This window comes from Sesamum indicum, linkage group LG9 (genome assembly GCF_026168435.1).
Source record: "Sesamum indicum cultivar Baizhima isolate 11 linkage group LG9, ASM2616843v1, whole genome shotgun sequence".
NCBI lineage: Eukaryota > Viridiplantae > Streptophyta > Magnoliopsida > Lamiales > Pedaliaceae > Sesamum > Sesamum indicum.
This window is the reverse complement of record NC_142665.1, coordinates 3,747,655-3,768,160: the sequence shown is the minus strand read 5'-3', so window position 1 is coordinate 3,768,160 and position 20,506 is coordinate 3,747,655. Positions and strand designations below refer to the sequence as shown.

The 20,506-nt window shown below is 35.9% G+C and overlaps 3 protein-coding genes across 6 annotated transcripts; 2 read left to right on the top strand and 1 right to left on the bottom strand.

The window, feature by feature from the left end:
* Positions 1–183: 183 nt before the first annotated feature.
* On the bottom strand, positions 184–3,826 carry LOC105170484 (ubiquitin carboxyl-terminal hydrolase 2). The gene is made up of 6 exons (XM_011091256.3): positions 3,667–3,826; positions 3,430–3,477; positions 2,508–2,554; positions 1,461–1,507; positions 1,220–1,322; positions 184–1,137 (listed from the first exon to the last, which is right to left on the bottom strand). The coding sequence occupies exons 2-6, from the start codon at positions 3,458–3,460 to the stop codon at positions 364–366; spliced, it is 1,002 nt and encodes a 333-aa protein (XP_011089558.1). The 5' UTR covers positions 3,461–3,477; positions 3,667–3,826; the 3' UTR covers positions 184–363.
* Positions 3,827–7,416: 3,590 nt separating this feature from the next.
* LOC105170848 (uncharacterized) lies at positions 7,417–8,489 on the top strand. The gene is made up of 2 exons (XM_011091770.1): positions 7,417–7,837; positions 7,960–8,489. The coding sequence occupies exons 1-2, from the start codon at positions 7,417–7,419 to the stop codon at positions 8,487–8,489; spliced, it is 951 nt and encodes a 316-aa protein (XP_011090072.1).
* Positions 8,490–15,095: 6,606 nt separating this feature from the next.
* LOC105170483 (uncharacterized) lies at positions 15,096–19,114 on the top strand. Of its 4 annotated transcripts, none has more exons than XM_011091252.3 (9): positions 15,096–15,179; positions 15,539–15,669; positions 16,327–16,415; positions 16,531–16,666; positions 16,997–17,071; positions 17,344–17,465; positions 17,550–17,625; positions 17,883–17,942; positions 18,744–19,114. In XM_011091252.3, exons 2-9 carry the CDS (start codon positions 15,553–15,555, stop codon positions 18,879–18,881), a joined length of 813 nt encoding a protein of 270 aa, XP_011089554.1. In that variant the 5' UTR covers positions 15,096–15,179; positions 15,539–15,552; the 3' UTR covers positions 18,882–19,114. The 4 variants fall into 4 exon arrangements, with proteins under 4 accessions (XP_011089554.1, XP_011089555.1, XP_011089557.1 ...); XM_011091253.3 differs by having other exon boundaries at positions 15,155–15,295; XM_011091255.3 differs by lacking the exon at positions 15,096–15,179 and adding an exon at positions 15,249–15,388.
* The last annotated feature ends 1,392 nt before the right edge of the window (positions 19,115–20,506 follow it).

Here is a 20,506-nt window from a genome sequence, read left to right as displayed (position 1 = left end):
CTGTTGCTAAATGCTGATGATTTGTCATTGAAATGAGATTTATGAGAATTGGGTCCTGAAGGAGGTAAAGCCCACAGCAATTCAAAGGAAGAGCAGCCATAGAGAAGTCGTTTACCTCCGCATCATCAACAAAATTACCTTTTAGGGATAAAAATCTTGCAATTCAGTGGGTACGCGTTGAGATCAAGTAGCAAAACATGTCCAATAGTATCTGTAGATAAAAACATTGGGAAACAGTATCTGTAGATCTAATAAATTAGATATAATTACATATTATACAAATTCAAAAAGACATAATAACAGTTTTAATCAGATGTAAACATTCAAACCAGCATGTTAACTTCATCAATGTTGCATGTTCCTCTAGGATTTGGTTTGTTTCTGCTTGGCTTTCTCTACAAGGCCTCTCAACTGCTTCTTTTCAGCAAGAATCTTCAAAAAGTTGAAGAGAAAGGGTATGTAGTTGTGCTTCCGACGGGTATTTTCAGTTCTCCATCTCTTGAACTTCTCCTCCTCCATCAATATCCTCTCGGTGGCAGCCTCAATCCCAACATTTATTTCTGAAAGTGTTCTATTTAGAGTTTCAAAGTTGCTGCCATCTACCATTCTCTCTGATTGCAATGCAGCAAGTTGCTGCAGGATCCGTTCCCTTTTCCTCTGGAGTTCTTTCAGCTCAGCTGTATACATTTCTTTCCTATTCTTTATTATTGCCATTAGGTTGAACCTTATTTCATTTCTGGAGTATTTCTCTATCCGTTCATGAATCACAGGTTGTATCATGCGTAACCAGTCCATGTCGCCAGGCCCACCAGGGCATTGCCCAAGGCTTATGGGCCCCTCCTTCAGCCCATCGAGCTCATACAGCATACCATCAACAGGTATATAGCTAATGAAGTGATAAACATCATCGTCTTTCCCAGCAGCTTTTTGCTCGTCAGGCACAAATGGCTCAGGTCGTGCGAAGCTATTATGGGCTGTGCGGATTGCTTCACTGTTGTTGATAGCTAAACCTTTAAGCTCAGGTGGAAAGTTTTTGGTGAATTCTTTCAGGGCTGACAACTCTGGGCCGATATCAATGTCAGGACTGTTCATCAGAATCGACAGGATTGCTTGTGTTGCACATGCATTGTTGATCACCTATAATTATACAAGAATGCACTATTGCAGCAGCTTAAAGTTTAAGCTATTATGTCAAAGAAATAATGGTATAGAAACTAGCCTGGCTTGCAAAAAACAAGCTCGGGTTTGGATCCTTTATCATAATTCGCTCATCCTTCTCACCAGGACGCCATTTGAAGAGGAATATTAGACCATATATTGGCCTATAAATTAAGCAAGAAAAGAAAAGAAAATTTGTGAGCCATGCGAATACAGTGGTAATTACTAAAGTATCAATTCTAGAGACAAAATGAGAAATTAGAAGAATTAAAATGAAGTGAATAATAGACTTATATTTTTACCTTAAATTATTCAGAGAATCCAGATCCAATGAATACAACTCCTCAACCTGCTCAACAATGCCAAATGAAGTAACGAATCTGAACCTTGTTAATACATAGAGGGAGCAATGCAGCCAACTAAAGCATTTCAAGTCAACTTTGGCCAGAATGAGAGAGAGTGGGGTTGGGGGTTGGGTTCGGCTGGCACTCATGCACAAACACATCCAGGACAACCCGCGAAGCACTAAGGAAAATATTTTCATAAACAAAAAAAACTGGAGCAATGGCAACGACGAAGCTTTTATATCATTAGATAACACTAGCAGCACAAACAAAGTTGCTTCCTGCCATATTTAGCTTGCAAATCACTGAGCTACTCATAATAGTTCAAAGATAATACCCAACCTCCTGTTTGCTGTATTAATTAAAACTTCTTTGCTGATTTTAAATGTGGAAACTGAAGTCCAAGACTCTGAGCATCAAATCGAATACAAAAACTCAGACAAGAAAACAAGCCTATGCTTTTGCTATATGGACAAATACAGTGCCAATTTAAATTGCTGAAGGTAAGCTTCTATCGATTGGCTTCCTCCATGTACTCTCAATTGCTTCAGATGATGCCACTCAGTTTCATTGAAATCGCAGACTATTTACTACTTAATCTACTGAAAAGGTAAAAGGAGTATCACCTGAGTTGATTCAGAAAGTTAATTTTCCACAATTTTTCTTTCTGTAACTTTTACCTTGTAACAGTTAAAAAGACCAACTAGAGGAAAGAAAAATCAAGTTTCAAGCTATCTTTCTGAATACCTATTACTAAATATGGGAAGACCATACAAATACAGTAATACATAATGGTAGAACTTTGGCCACTTGTTTTACTTGTGATTCCGACCATTCAGCAGACTATTCCTCGTGCCAATTTTTAACAAATAAATTAACAATTCAAGGTAAAAGTTTATACATCTAAAGTTTGAAAAAAGTATGGGGGGAAGGCAAAACCATCCAATCATTATGCCTATACATCATGAAACTCCGTCTCCAATGAATATATATCTAGAACATTACCTGAACACCTTTAACCTGCATCTGCTGTATAAGTTCCGTGAAAACACCTGCAGTTCCAAACAAATTTAAGAGCATGCATGCTTTTTCGACTCGGTCAAAAGAAATGCAAGAACGTGCTCTATGGAGAAATCAATTTCTAAGCCCAGCTGTGGAAACAGTTGCATGAGTCTCCCATGAAAAACAAATGCTATCATTCTTTATCATCTTAGATATGGATTCTGGAACATCTGCAAATGGCTACATATATCTTTCACATTTAACGAGGAAAGGTTGGCCCCCCATGGTGCCCTCCTGGTGGACTTTAATTACAATTTCTAAACCCAATTACTAAGAAGCCATAGGTAGTGATGGCAGCTTAATAATTAAAGGGTAGACTGACATCATAAGGGGGAAGATGAGTGGCAGCCCATTGAAAACAACTTCAGCAAATATCCAGGATTAGAACTTAAGAGCAGACTGAAGGTGACAGAACTTCATTACTGACAAAGGAAAAGGATAACCATTGAACTATTGATGGTTCCTCAGCTTCCTCAAGAAAATATAATAAATGAGTAGCAGAACTCAATGTTCAACTGGATTCTTGGAAACAAAATCTGGCGAGGGTAGCCAATTATCTCCTCCAGGACCACAACTAAATCTTATATCAATAATTTGTAGAATTCAAGTGTACATACAAGAACACATTGTATGTCACTGTTCAATGCGCTATGTCGATCTTGTAAATACAGATGCCTCCAAGTATATCCACTATCAAGAATGCGTAAAGAAGATGCTGTGTTGAACTATACAACTAATAAGACCCAAACCATAAAGCCCCAGCTCACAACATATCACCTAAGATGGCTTTATCAATTTTCAGCCACATAGATATTCAAAAACACAAAAGCTTTTGCAATTAAAAGACCAAAAGAAAGAATCATACCAGGATCCGACTCAATAGTGCACCAAGACATGATTCCCAATCCAACCACTGCACCATTATGGAAATTTACCAAAAAAAAAAAGAAATTAGGTACTCAAGATGCACAATCTTCACGCACTAACATCATTCAAAATTCTCGTATCGTGAAAAATCACACACGAAGAACCAGTCAATGCATAATGTAGTACTTGCAATACCGAAATCAAAACTTAGGCAGGTTTTATCGAGATAACATACATGACCTAAAAACCTGTGAAGGATCGGTGCGGCGGCAACGCCGGCGGCTATTCTGGCTGCCCCTCTCTCGGTCGTCTGCTACCCTCAGCTAAATTTTGCAATAGGGTACTGGGATTTGGGGTTTTGGTGGGGCGATGCTGGGATTTAATAACTCAACCCATTAAATAAACGTATTGAGCTATTTATGAGAAATAGTAATTTGTAGGGATTTAGGAATAAAAATCATAATACAAAATAAATAACTTACTAAAGTCTTTTGAATGGCTAACCAAACTTAATAATAAAAATTAAATAAAATTTAAAGTCATTGAAATTATATTTTGTTTGATATATTTTTGTTTGAATAAATTATAAATTTTAAACTATATTTATTGTATATTAAGATCTTAAATGATATGGCTACTTTGGAATTTATAACTTGCGCCTGATTATTGATAGTCACACATTTCTCGTACAAAAATCTGTATTTTACGTTTTAAAATATATTATGAATAAAAAATATATATAAATTAATACATCATATTTTTTTTAAAAAAAGATATAGTGAATAGCAAATTAAAAAATAAATATATTTAATACATTTATTTCAATCATATTAAATCGTAATAAATAATTCGTTGCGACGTAGGACGCTAATTAGTTCGTGATATGTGTATCATGATTGATGGTGTCCAATCATCATCCATTTGTGTCTAATCAACCGAATAAGGGTGAAACCTTTGTATGAAACAATTCGTCCATTTGAGTGAAATAGTACGTCATTTGAGTTAATGACGTGTCCATTCAAATGAAAGGTTATAACCTTTTAAAGATAACTTTGATGATTGGACATGTCCATTAAATGATACGTTTTCAACTTCTATGAATAAATCCCTATTCGCTTCATTTTCACAAGTTTGTTTTTCATTCAACTTGGAAAGCATTTTATAGCAAATATTTTAGCAATAAAAGCATGTTGTTTATTAAGAGTGTTCCAAAATATTGCTTGGTTCGCCGTTTTTTAAAGTTTGTACTGCTGTTATTTTGAAATTGTAAGTCGTTGTATCTCGATATATAAATTGCCATGAGCACCAGAGCGGGGCGATAACTTATATTAAAGATAAATAATCTAACTCTTGCCTCAACTTCATAATATACAACTCTCGCATATCCCTCATTTCTCAACAACAATATATATTATAATTTTAATTAAGGACAAAATGCATAAAACCCCCATGTGTTTTAAAAAGTATGTAAAAAACATCCTCTATTTTCAGAATACCCCCTCCTGTTTTGTTTTAGTCAGCAAAAAAACCCCTTCTGTTAGCAACTAACGGAAAGTGGAGAAGACGCGCGTCTGCTGTGTTTGGAAGTTATTTTCTACGGTTAAATTCATATTTAATGACACTTTGGACTAAAATACCCCTCTATGTGTTTATATAACATACAAAGGGCTTTTTGGCTTGTTTTATATCTTCCTTTTGCCATTTCTCACCCTAAAAAATAAGTATTAAATTTTATCATATTAAATTTAAATTAAAATATTAAATTATATTAATTTATTTAATATTAAATATTAAATTAAATTATATTTAAATTCAAATAATTTTATAATTATTAATTATTAAATCTAAAATTATTTTTAATTACTTAAAATATATATTTAATTACAATAAATATTATTAATTAGCCAAAATATTAAATTATTATAATTATTTAAAATATTCTTAATTAACTAAATATATTTTAATTAATATAATTAAAATTAATTAAAAAATAAAAACTACGATTTCGTCCCTTTTTCGCTGGAAACTTGTTTCTAAGTTTTCGGCGCCGTCCGAACGAATTTTCACCGGCCAATGGTACCATTCGAATCCTCTCTTCAAGACGAACATTTTCGTACCTTCAATTTGAGTTTTCGTCAATCAGAGAGAGCGGACTCAAATCACGACCGTCGAACATGTTTGCCATTGATTCGTCTTCATCCGGTCGAATCTCGATTTTAGACCACCACCATCAGATTCCTCTCTTCAAGACGATTCTAACGAGACCGACTTCACTCAATTTGATAAAGAATTTATAAAAATATAAAGATTTTAATAAAATAGCGTCGCCGGCGACGACATGGTGGGTGAAGTCGGGAGTAAGGGGGTGGGGGGCAGCGGGGGTAAGGGGTAGTTTTTTTTTTTTTTTTTTTTGACAAACGAAAAAGAAAAAACTCCTCACCTATTTCTTATTCTCGCCGTCTATGATTTCGTCTCTTCCGCTCCCACTTTCTCTCTTGACGAGTTCACTCGACTGATAAGGAAAGGAGCTTTTGAGTTTTCTTGCTGGTGGAAGGCTCAGGTTACTGCCCTGCCAACCAACGGAGATCTGCTTCCTAACTGGAACAGAAAAGCCGGTTCGTCCAAGGAAGACATTGCCGTAACATGTAAAGTTTAAGAGAGAGTAGAGAGAGGACAGTTACAGCACCTCACCAACCCCCACGCGACTCTCACCTACCCCCACGCGCACAGTTATAGAACAAAACAGGTATGACTTCTTCTTCTTTGCAAACTCCGGCTGGCGACTTGGGTGACGGGGAGGAAGGAACGGCCGAGGCTGGGACAGTCGTGGAGGGTGGTGGTCGACGGCAAGGAGACGTAGGCGGTGAGATTCCGACTGAAAAACAGATTTTGCACAAAGAAGATGAAGTCTCGGTTTTTGAAACGACGGGGACTGCTGCGGGTATTTTGCCAAATGATGCACGACTAAGCTTCGAGGAGGCTAGAGACATTGATTCCAAGGTGAACTTCAACTTTGAGGAGTTCATTCGACTCGCTAACAAAGTGGTGGATGGAGACAAGGACTCGATGGCTGCACTGAACAAACTAAAAACTCGATGGGAGTCCCAATTCGGGCGTGGTGAAATGGAGAGGCAACAGGCAGCGCCGATGATTCGTAAGGCATGGCGCTGCTTACTAACAGCGACTACTGAACTTCTGGCCGGAAAATGTACTGAGGAGGGGTCATCGGCGGCGAGGGAAGGAACTGTGCAAAATTGTTCTGTTGGTGCGTCCCTCTCGTCTGATAATTTGAAGAGTCCGGCAGAAGATGAGCCGTCAGTGACTGAAATTGCACAGACAGCTCCTTTAAACGCGACGAACAGCTCTATTTTGGGAAAAAAGTTGATCGAAAACTCTTGCGAGGCCAAGGTACCCAATTCTCACACCGGACTTTTCGTGGGCAATATCCCGTTGCATGCATGTCCTGATGATACCATGCTTGAAGATAAAATTGCACATGCATTTAATAATTCATCGCGAAAAACTTTGTCGTATGTGGCTCCTACTATTCAAAATGGCGAGGTGATTGTACGCCCTACGATTGAAACTGTCAGGGATGGGTCTAGAAGATGGAGGACGACGGCGGTTGGATATTTTCTTGGAAAAAAATCATACTTCCACCACCTAAAAGAGTATGTCTCATCAATATGGCCGGCACTACGAGAGGTTACTGCCACAGCTAACAGATTCTTCTTCTTCCAGTTTAAAACAGTTAATGATATGGAGGAAGTTATTGAGGGAGGTCCATGGCTTTTTTCAGGGTCAACCGATAGTTCTACAGAAATGGGAGCCAGGGATGGCAATGAGAAAATTGAAGCACACCCAAGTACCAGTATGGATTAAGCTACGCCACCTTCCTGTGGAATTATGGACAACGGAAGGACTAAGTACAGTGGCAAGCGGAATTGGAAAACCCTTGTACCCAGACGCCATCACGAGGGCATGCATGAGGCTGGATTTCGCTCGTGTATGCGTCATGCTTGACATCAGTTCAAATTTACCGAAGCATATTGTTATTCTGACCCCAGATGACGATGGAGGAGAATCACCATGCAAAGTGGATGTTGAATACGAATGGGTGCCCCCGAAGTGCACAAGGTGTATGAGCCTGGGACACTCTGCAAAGAATTGTGTGTTGAGTAAACCGACAAAACCTACTAAACCACCGGTGTCCGTTTATGTGCCAAGGATAACGGCAAGAGGGCCGCCTAAGATGGTGAAAGAGAAGGAAGGTGGCACTCAATCAGTAGCGGACATTGGAGAACCTACGATTAAACAAAAGCCACGAGAAGAAGAGGTTAGATCGCAATCTCCATGCTCCGAGGAACCCGAAGCACCAAGAAGGGACGAACAACGAAAGGATAAGGGTAAGGATATTGTCCTTTATAACACATTTGATGCGTTAAATCTCCTTGATGATGATGCAGACAAACATACCGGGGGTCCTAAGCCATGCAGCCCCACCTCAGTTGACCCATGTTGAACGCAGCTGTTTGGAACGTGCGTGGCCTAAATAAGAGGGACCACCAGCTAGCAGTGAAAGATCTTGTTACTGACTTCAGGTTACATTTTCTCGGTCTTCTTGAAACTCGTGTTAGATTGGATAATACTTCTCAAATTCAATCATTTCTATTACCGCATTGGAAATGGTTTGTGGATTATGTAACAACTGGCAAACGTATTTGGATCGCTTGGGATGAGAACTTTGTTCATGTTGATGTCATTGAATTGGGTGCACAACTTATTCACTGTAATGTTACTATTCGAGCACTTCATGAGTCTGTTGCCATGACTGTTATTTATGGGGCCAATGAGGTAGCTGACAGACGTGATCTGTGGACCACTCTGGGGACATTGGCCATCCAGTGTGTCGATACTCCGTGGCTAATTGGGGGTGATTTTAATTCGGTTCGAGACCTCAGTGAGGTCTGTTCAGGAGACATTCGAGTGGCAATGGAAGAATTTAATTCATGTATCCAAGGGGCAGGACTTCTTCCGTTGCCCATGCAGGGAGAATAGTTCACATGGCACAATTGTAGTGCGAGCCCGAGGAACCTATGGAAACGACTGGATCGGATGCTCATTAATGACACATGGATCACCCGGTTCCCAACATTGGCTTATATGAGCCTTACCCCGCGTACCTCAGATCACTCGCCAATGGTGTTATGTGGGGACAGACAGCAGCAATTGGGAGGTATGTTCCGCTTTGACAATTATCTTACTATCTCACCAGTTTTTATTCCTAGCGTGCAGAATGTTTGGCAGCATGAGGTAATTGGCGCACCAATGTATGCAGTTACTCGAAAGCTAAAAGCTCTGAAACTGGTCTTTCGAGAACAGAGAAGGAATAAGGGGGATTTATCACATAATGTACAGCTGGCCAAGGGATTTCTGGAGGCGGCCCAATTATTGGTTAGTGCGAACCGGCATGAGGAGTTGTTCGTTTACTTGGAGCATTGTTGTCGACTAGTTTTGACCAAAGCGGCAAAACTTGAACAAATCATGCTACGTCAGCGAGCTAAGATGGAATGGATGAAAGGAGGCGATCAGTGCTCCAGGGTTTTCTTCCGTAAGATTGCACAATGGAGGACTACGAGGAGAATTTTGCAAATCAATGATGAGCATGGAGTCACTCATTCGGCTCAGGAGGCAATCACTAATGAATTTGTCTCATTTTATCACAACCTGCTAGGAGGAGAAAGGAGACGTAGCTTTATTGATATTCGGTTCCTCAGACCATGGGCCAGACATTTACTCACAGAAGACGAAATCACTGCTATCATTCGGCCTTTCACCCCCTTGGAGGTTAAACAGGCAGTATTTGATATAGATGAAGATAAGGCACCGGGTCCAGATGGGTATTCATCTGGTTTCTTTAAGGCAGCATGGCCAATTGTGGGTGGGGAAGTGACGAGGGCGGTTTTGGATTTCTTCACAACTGGGAGGCTATTGAAACAAATTAACACCACATTACTGGCGCTTATTCCGAAGGTACATTCGCCAATGACAGTTAGTGATTTTCGGCATATTTCTTGTTGCAATGTTCTCTATAAGATTATTGCTAAACTTCTGGTCCAGAGATTAAGTGTGGTGCTAGACAAGATGATTAGTCCTTGCCAAGCAGCCTTTGTTCCTGGTAGAAGCATTGGTGATAATATCATGCTAGCACAAGAGCTTTTCTCGGGATATAAACAGGCCCGACTCCCTCCTAGGTGCGCGCTAAAAGTGGATATTAGGAAGGCTTACGATACGGTCGAATGGGACTTCCTATTAGCTGTTCTGGAGTTATTTGGATTCCCCCCAATATTCATCAGATGAATTGAGGAATGCGTTACCACCCCCTCATTTTCAGTTGGCCTAAATGGGAAACCGCATGGGTTCTTTCTGGGCGCGCGAGGACTGAGACAAGGAGATCCTCTGTCACCGTACTTATTTGTCCTCGTGATGGAGGTCTTACATCTGGGTTTCTTGCAGATGATTGAGCAAGATGGACACTTCACTTTCCATTGGAAATGTGAGGCGGCACGCATTTTCCAGCTTGGGTTTGCAGATGATCTATTGTTGTTTTGTAGGGCTAATATGGACTCGATTGGTGTTCTGAAAAAGGGCCTGGACCGCTTTGCCGTTTGGTCGGGGCTGAATCTTAACGTTCAGAAGAGTCATATTATTATTTCACGGTCAGCACAAGGGTTGCGAGAGGACATGATGACTTTCCTTGGGTTTCAGGAGGGACATCTACCGATAAGGTACCTTGGCCTCCCTCTCTTGTCTTGTAGATTATCTATCACGGATTGTCAGCCTTTATTGTTGAAAATCGATCAACGTATAGCTGGTTGGGAGGGGCTCTCATTGTCATATGCGGGTAGGGTGCAAATTATTAAATCTGTGCTCACTTCACTTAGTGTTTACTGGGCATCTGCATTCATATTGCCTAAGAAAATTACAAAAGAAATCGAGAAAAGACTTTGAGCATTTCTGTGGAAAGGCTCGGGTAATAGTGGATATGCCAAAGTGGCTTGGACAGAGGTGTGTCGACCGACGGAGGAAGGGGGGCAAGGACTCAGGGATATTGCTACCTTGAATCGGGCACTCATGACCAACAAACTATGCGAAGTGATAAAGTGTGAGAGGACATCGATATGGGTGGACTGGCTCTATCATGACCGTTTACTTAACACCTCCATCTGGGCAGTTAGAGATGATAGAGGGTCGTGGAGATGGAGGAAACTGCTACGACTCCGACCTTTTCTTCGACCGATGGTTGACTATCAAATTGGGGACGGACATGGATTTTATTTATGGCAGGACCCATGGCATCCTCTCGGACCACTCATTGACAGGTTCCCACGCGCGCCGTTATTATTGGGAGTGGATTTTTCGACCAAGCTCAGCACTATCATAGATGAGGGTGCTTGGCAATGGCCTCCTTTCACTGATTCTGAATGCCTAGAGATCTTACACACATTACCCCACATTCATGGAGGCGAGGATCGTATCATCTGGCGATTTCAGAGCGGGAAACCTACGACACAGGCCCTTATTCGATTATTTGATCCACCGGGGCCGAAAGTAGGATGGGTTTCACTACTTTCGGGCTCATGTAAGATCCCACGTCACACGTTTATCTTATGGATGGCAATTTTGGGCAAACTGCCAACGACAGATAAAACATGGCTTTCTCACCTCGGCGATTGTGTTTTGTGTGACGTGGGTGCGACGGAGACCCATAGTCACATTTTCTTTCAGTGCCGTTTTAGCAGACGATGTCTTTCTGAGGTTCGCAGATTGGTGCATTTTTCATGGCCCAACAGAGATTGGACGACGGATATCGAATGGGCATCACGAAAATGAAGGGGAAAACACATTGTTAACCTCGCTTACCGAGCTTTACTAGCTTCATGTGTTTATCACATTTGGAGAGCAAGGAACTTGAGGAGATTTGAGCATGAAGAGAGGACTCCCGCCACGTTGGCCTTCTTGATTGTGGAAGATGTCAGACAGCGCATCCTTAGTATTAACCTAGCCAAGTCTGTTAGTACATGTGCCTTATTTAGATTATGGCGTATCCCTTGGCCTGTTGAGGGAGAAACCAATTGAAGAACTTTGTTGTACTATTATGTGTGTCTTTTTTTTATTAATGAAAATTACGTTTACCCAAAAAAAGGGGTAGTTGTTTTTTTTTTAATATATAATAATAATATATTTTTAAATAATTATTTATATATAATATAAGTTAAATAATTTGTTGAATCTAAACCTTTTATTTTTTTAAAATCTAACGATTGAGATTAATTGATTAAATTTAACGATCAATATTTGATCAAATAAGATCCAACAATCATTAAAATAAGAAATAATATATATTAAGTAAGAGTATAACGGTCATTTTCTAAAAAATTAACACTGTTAGTTGAATTTAACAGAGATGGGGCGATTGAGTTGAGTTTTACAAAATACAGGGAGCTTTTAGCCTATTCTCATAATATGAGTATTTTTTTTGTAATTTTTTTAAAATACAGGAGATTTTATGCATTTTATTTTTTTAATTAATTTGATACAAAAAATCAAACTAAATCGAAATAAATTTGATTTTTATTGAAGCAAATTAAATATTTCAATCAAATATGCAATACATAATTTCATCATATCCAAATTTCGATGAACCAAATCTTGGATTCGATTAACCAAAATAAACACCCTATGAGAAGGATGGTTTTCGAAATGACATGCCAAATCTTTTATTTTTTCTTTCAATTAAAAATTAGATAATAAAATTTGGCATCTGCCAAAGTAGAACATAAATGCATTATTGAGACTCCGTCATTGTCATCCTAATCATCAATTCTATTTCTATATTATAATGTATGATTTAGGTGTGTGTATTGTTTGCACAAATATACCTCTAATTTGAAAAAAATGAGTAATTTACATTAAACTCTAATATCAAGTCAAATTACATACATATCTTACATTTTTTTGCAAAATTTCAAATATATCCTTTGAAATTGTAAACATAAGTAAAAGTACCATAGAATTAATCTTAATAGATGTCTATATAATTTACTATAAAAAATACTCGGACAATAATTTTCTATTTACTTCATCTACTTAATTAATTAATAATTTAATTTTACATAAACAAATTTCAAAATTCATTTGTTTAACTAAAAATAGGGTAAATTATAATTATTTTTCTTGAAGTTTGACATGAGGTAAAATCTCACTTTTGGTCCTACTAGATAGGGTCATTATCATTTTTAATCCCGAATTTTACGGGCTCAACACTTTTGGCCCTAAGATTCTAAATTTTTAACATTATTGGTCCTGTTCAGTTAAGTATTGACGAAACCGGTAGTTAATGGTCAGGGTTTGAAGAAAAAAAATGTCCTTCAAGCATTTATTCAGCTTTTTTGAGGGAAAAAAAATGGCGTCAACAAGCACTTTTTGCCTATTTATACATGTAAATAACCCACAAGTACTTTTAGCCTATTTACACAACTTTTTCATATTTTTTTCATTACTTTAGCTTGAGAGCAATAAGTCAAAATATGTTACAAATATCTCAAAATGCTCAAATATTGAATACTATTGTCACAAAGTTGCTCATTATTATAATTAATAAATAATAATTCAAAATAATTTATCTAGTTTATATAAATTATATTAGAGTTAGTAAAATAAATAATTTATTTTGTTAAAAAATATACTAATTATTGAATTATTTTTTTAAGAAAATATTTTTTCTTCCCAACCCTACCGTCATGTCCACCCTCAATTCCTGCTGTGGCGTCGCCACAGTTGCACCCTGCATTTCACCCTCTTCCGCCATCCTACACCATCAAAATATATATGTATAAATTTATAAATATATACATATAAATATGTCCAATGATATACATATTATGTATTATACTGTATAAACATATATATATGTATAATTTATTAATTTTAATAAAATCTAGTTATAAATAAAAATAAAAAATAAGTTTTTTAATTTAAAGAATTTAAAATAATTTATACAACTGTGATTTTTTTTTATTTAAATTTATAAACTAGTAACTAATTTTTATTAATCTATTAATTAAATAATTTAATATTTCAATTATTAAGAGGTGTAATCTTATATATAGATCCAATAAAAAAGTTAATAAAATAATTTATATTTATATTAAAAATTAGTTAAATAATAAAAATATATATAGGATCGTTGTTCATCTCCATAAATAGTAGTTTGACACCCATCTATCTTTAGGTAATTACAAAACATCCATGATGGCATTTTTGTTATTAAAAATTAAATTAAAATTTGATTGGATCAATAGCGGCGTTTTATAGTTTTAAAAACTGTCAATAATGGTTTCTGTAACTTCTTAAAAGACAAGGGTGGTTTGTGTAAAAAGACAATAGGTGAGAGAGTGTAAATGTAATCATCCCTTAACAAATTAATTACTAGATTATAAATTAAATTAAAAAATTATCAAACTTGTATAAATTATAGAAAATTATTAAAGTTAAAAGATTATTTAACCTCTATTTTTGTTTGTAACTATATTTTAATAAAATTAATATATTCTAATAAAAAACTAATACATGTATTTATATAAATCATATTATAATTAGTAAAATACAATTTATTTATTAAAAATACAAGAAGCTGAATACACGCCTGAATGGTATTTTTTTTAAAAGCTGGCCGTTGACTAATTGCATGTGTCAAATCACGTGCTGTTTCCATCAATAGTTAACGAATAGGACCAATGGTATTAAAAATTTAGGATTTTGAGACCAAAAGTGTTGAGTCCGTAAAGCTCTGTACAAAAGTGATAATGACCCTATCTAGTGGGACTAAAAGTGAGATTTTGCTTTTGCATAATTATGAATACCTCTTTATAGTTTGAAAAATTACAAATATTCCCTTCAGATGGAAATAATTATGTAACCCTAAACGGTGAAGTGGATATTACTATTTTACCCTTTTAAAATAAATAATTTATAGAAAATATTAGTTCATAAAAATATTTTTAAAAATTATAAAATATATATAAAAATAAAATTTATAATCTAAAAAGGCATTTTGATCAAAATGAGTAAACTCATCAAGATAAGTATTTTTTTTTAATTTTTTCTAATTTTAGCTACAATAGCTTAGGTCCACTTTGATATGAAGATTGCATAATTGATTGTAAAATAAATGATTATCACGTCTGAATTCACGATTTCATAATTAGCTTGCGTAAATGCAAACCATAAACTAACTTATGAAATTAGCCTTATATTAAGGTTAATAAATGAATTTTAAAAATTACTTTATAGTATGAATAATTAAATGTAAAATCATGGATGATTATTTATAACTTTTATTAAAATATGATTATATTAAAATTTAATTTAAAAAATAATTATTGATAAATGACAAACAACAAGAACAATTACTATTTCGTTTAAAATGCGAATTTAGCCAAACAAAACACTTAAAAATGTTGGACTAGGATTAGGTAAAACACATCAATCTAGAATTATCATTTAATCTCCCAACCCTAAAAAAAAAAAAAAGAAAATAAATTCAGAATCCAATTATTTTATATTTCTTGATATATATATATATATATATATATTGTTTGTGTATTATATATATACATATAAAATTATTTTTCCCTCCTGTCACTCCAAAGCCCATCACCATTTTCAGCTCTCTCCTCCCCGCTGGTGAGTGCATCTAGAATTTTCTAATCATAGTTTTCTATTAGTCATCCGTGCTTGTTGGTTGATACTCCAGGCGGCGTACGCTTTTCCTCCAATTATAGCACTCGCCCACCTTTTCAGTCAGCACCGTGTTTTTCTTTCTTTCTTTCTTTTTTTTTTATTCCGATTGTTGTTTTCTTGGGTTCAGTTACATGTTGATTGTTCTTGTTCTGGTAACTGAAAAATGCTGTTTTCTTGAATTAGAGGTTATACGAATTCATACTTGCATGAATGAATTAGGAGTGTTGTTCCTTTTCTTGTTTTTGTTTTTGTATGTTGAAACTCTGATGGTTTGTTTTCGTTCTTGAACTACTTATTTGCAGGGAGAAACGGAAATATGATGTGGGTTATGGGAATAGGAGCTGGGCTGATGAGTATTGCGGGTCATGCTACTCCAATTAGAGAGTTGCACTGGCTCTCATCTGTTTTTGTTGGGATTTTGATGTGCAAGATTGTGAGTGTGGCTTTCTTGAATTTTGATTTGTAGCCTGTTTCTTTTCTCCCCTTGTTTTCTAATGCTGTTTTGGTTGTCTTGAGTTTTGGTCTACTGTTAATTTTATTGCCAGGGTTTGTATTTTGTGCTCTGGGAGATCATAATTATGTTGCAGTTGATGATAGAATGAGGAAAAGTTCTAGAGTTTGGAATATTAATGGTGGTGGACCTGTGGTGTGGTCAAATCCGTGCTACACCCAGTACTTTGTGTGTCGGGTGTATGGATAAATGAAACATGTCCCTTAAATTTATAAATTGGGGTATGTGTATATGAACCGAGTGTAGCATCTAAACAACCACTGTGGTGCTTACTATGCAAGTCTTTGTCATTTATTTCCATATTTTCCTATTGAATTATGAGAACAGAATTATATTGATGTAATCTTATACAAAAAGAAGTTTTAAGGAAGTTGAGTGATTGTGTGGTTTTTTCAATAATCTGACATTTTTAATAGTATATAAGTACAAGAATCCTCCAAGTTCATCTTAATTTTTGTTGGATTTGACCATTTCTGTTGATATTCATGCAAAGATTACCTTTAATTAGACTTGCTGCTACTCAGAAAATTGGCCACGTCTGATCCCTTTTTGAAGAGATCCAATGTTCTTCTTTTGAAGGTTTACGATCTAACAGGAGTAATTAGCACTTCTTTTTTCAAAGGATATAATAAGCTTAACAAAAAAGAGAAGCTTGAATGGAACAACAGGTAATGGTTCTTTATGATGTTATCTTCTAGTAATATATTAATGATACATTCTTAGTTAACCAGTAATCGTCACTTCCTGAGATTTTGGTATCTTGTTATTGTTTATTGTGTTCAGGGGGTTCTCCACTTTCCATGCAATAGTTGTGGCTGCTGGTTCTCTGTATTTCTTGCTTGTTTCAGACCTTTTTGTTGATACTCAAGATGGGTTGATTATCAATAAATCCTCAACTTTGTCAGACACCATATTGGGGGTATGCTACTTTAAGTTATTATAAACTGTTGAAAATTGTATAATCACGGTTGATGGGTTTGATGAATGTGGGCAAGAGCGTTTTAAGTTGTCTTTATACTGTAAAGATACCCAAACTTGACAACTGTCCCTGCTGGCTTGAGGAAATCATCGCTACTTAGTTTTGATATCTTCTTGCACAATTATTTTTTAGTTCAACTGCAAATATTGAATTATGATATGCCAGATCTTTTTTAGTGGGACTTGATTGGGTACTTGTTTGAAATATCTCCTGAGGCATGTCCAAGATATGATCCTCCTTTCTTTTCTATTTTTTGGTTTAATGATACAGGTTTCAATTGGGTACTTTTTGAGTGACTTGGCAATGATTATCTATCACTTCCCAGCTTTAGGTGGCCTGGAATATGTAAGTTCAAGAATCCTCCAAGTTCATCTTAAATTTTCCTCTTTTCATCAGTATTGACTCTTAAATTATGTAACCTATGCTCTTATATAACATATTTCTGCCTACTCGGAGTATTTACTTCCTATAAGTTTCTCGGATGTTGCTCCTTGACTCTTGTACTTATTTATGTATTAGACATACATGTATAGTTTAACACAACCTTGTCATGTTAGCTATATCTGTGTCTTTCTTCTTTTCTGTGAGCTTGATTATGGAGCTATCTATTTTGCTAGATCATACATCATGGGCTCTCTGCATATTCGATCACTCTGTCCCTATTAAGCGGTCAAGCACAAATCTATATACTCATGGTTCTCTTTACTGAAAGCACAACCCCATTTGTTAATCTCAGATGGTAAGCTTCATAGACATGAATCTGTCATCTCCTTGTTCAGTTCCATTTGTTAAAATCGACATCAATTCATTTCTGCATATCCAGGTGTCTTGATGTTGCTGGTCTGAAGAATTCCAAACTCTACATTTACAACGGTGTTGCATTGTTCTTTGGTTGGTTGGTATGGTCTATCAAACTTTATTCAATTTCAGAAAATCTTTTACTTGTTTGTAGTTCAAACAGGTTTTATCTACTGCTAGCCGAGCTGCATCATTATCTTATAAGTAATTAAAACTGCACTTGTTGTTCACTGACTGGTGTTAAGCTTTAACTTATCAGTAAATTTTTCAGAATGTGAAATACACTGTGCTTCATTTTGATTTCTTTGGCTGGATACATACTTTAGATGTTTCTAACATGTAAACTAATGATTTTCAGGTTGCAAGGATTATTTTGTTTGTGTTCTATTTCTACCACATGTTTATCCATTTTGATCAGGTGAGTGCATGTTTACTGGTTTATCTTTTATCATTTCCGCCTTTAGTATTAAATGCTGTTCCAATTTCGAGTTTTCTATTGAGAGATCTCAAAATCCTTAACCAACACAGTTGAGTCTGGTTCTTCTGGTTAAAGTTGATACTTCATCAGATATTTAATTCTGCCAGCATTAGGTTGCCAAATGCTGGAAACCAGTGTGATCTGGATGGTTCCTTCGAGGGGATCTTACTAGCAGAAAGGGTTATAGGTGAATAACTGTATATTGATTGTCTTAAATGCCTCTCGTCTTCTACGTCAAGGGAGGATGTTGTCAGAAATCGGGTTGAAACTAATCTTTATTCTCCTGGAGAAACAAAATCTGGAATCTTGCTTTATTTCTCACATTGTTTGCATATATAAGATAACATGAGGTGCGGGTTTGGATATTGGAATTGCATTCAAGAAACATGAGCCTGTATTAACTACATGGTGGTAGATGTTGTATTGTGCTTATAAAAGATATGATGATACCTCTAAACATATAGCATATTCTTGCCAAACATGAACAGTTCTGCTTCCATAAGCGCTGCATAGTTGCGTCAATAACCTGACAGCGGTTTAGGTACCTGGAGGTTCTACTATCATCACACTTTTGCTTGGTGAAGTATCATAAATTAGAATACCTTGATAAAACATTTATAGTACAAGTCTTGTTCCTCATTTGGCATGGGGATGGCCGTATGCGACCCTCAAATGCTCACAAACGTGATGGTCATCGCCGATATTTTTGTGAATCTTATTTCGTTTTGGCATATTTTTCAGGTCAAGAAAGTCTTCCCCTTGGGCTTTTACAGCTTGGTTACAGTTCCTCCGGTGCTGTCACTGATGAATCTCTTCTGGTTTTGGAAAATCGCCAGAGGTATGGTAAAAACGTTGAGAAAGTCTAGACACAGCCAGTGAGTGTTTCTTGAGGATCATATATTCTTTAGCATATTTGTGTATATAACTTCAAATTGGCTCTACTGATTATAGAATTTACACTGAGCAACTGTAAATTTGTTCTTCCACCCGACACTAGCGAATCAGCGTATCGTTCAAAATCACGTACAGGATTTAAACCCTGGGTTGAGAAAATCTGTGTACAGGGATCATGCTGTGTTCTTATTTAGTGGAGCTTTCTCATTACTTGCTCAGTTTTACTGCCAAAAAAATTAAGAATGTCTAGTGTTTGAGATGAAGTTTGAACATTAGTCGAAAAACTTGAACCAGGAAACAGAGCCCGTTTGCTTTTGCTGTGTTTTGGTCTGATGATTTTCTCTTCTAAACAAATTCATTGAGCTTGGATGAACTTATTGGCTACTTTTAGTGCCCTCTTCCCTGGTCAAATTTTTATGTCTAAGTCGTTTTGCCTTTTTTTTTAATAATTACTTGTGAGATTAAATTTAACGAAATCATATTTTGATTGTCATTGTAATTATTTTTCATCTAACAACTCATTATGTTCGCTAATTTAAATTTTTTTATAACTATAATTTAAAAATTCATTTAATAACTAATAACAACGTTGTAGTAAAATTATAAATACTTTTTACTATTTAAAAATTATTAACACTTCTTTAGAATTAATAAACGTTTAACAAATACTCTCTTATAATAGATTATTGCGAGCCGTGTTTAAGATAATCATTAATCTCAAGAAAAATATTTGTAATTTTTAAATGAGATGATAATTATAATTATAATAAATTTTAAAAGAGTTTATTTTTCTTCATTGGTTGACTTTTCAATTGTTGTGAACTGTGGTGTCCAGGTGCAAATAATTGCGTAAATATATTATGAATCAATTTGAAAGCTAATCCACCTCCACACACCAAATTGATTCCAAGATCTCTTGTCTATAAAATTACCTTAGGTTGTATGTAATTCTTAATTTCATATCTTATTTAAAATTAAATTATTTTAACAATCTCTTCATAAAGAGATATTAATTCCGTACACACTCGTTACGCGTGCACCAACTACTAGTATATATAGCCAGCTCGTCCAATTTATAACAATAACTCTCGAGTAACATAACACGGTCCTCAATTTGTTGTCCAAAACGTCTTACGCATTCAAAAAGTTATGTAAGAAAATAACTACTTAGCTTATATCAAGAACTATTTTATGTCCTCGATTGTAAATAAAAGAAAGTGAGTACCCAAAGAGGCAATTAGGAGTTCTCATGCAGACATTTGTTGAGAAGTTTCCCTTTTCCTTTTCACTCTGATAATCTGACAAAAATACTAAAAGACAACACAGACAAGTGGCGCATGAGAAAAAGGCTGTAAGAAAATTAATTGTGAGTGGTTGGGGCTGTTTTTGGGGCGAGGAAAGTTATAAAGGTACAATTATTTAAATAATGCAAAAAAAAAAAAATTACAGATTTGGTGTGAATTGGGAAACTTCAAAATTCTGAGCGGCACCGCGGTGTTCCACCGCGGTGCCAACTTTTTAAATTAAAAAAACAAATTTCAAGTGTCACCGCGGTTCTTCACCGCGGTGACACAGAAATTTAAAAAAAATATATATATAAACGGCCACCG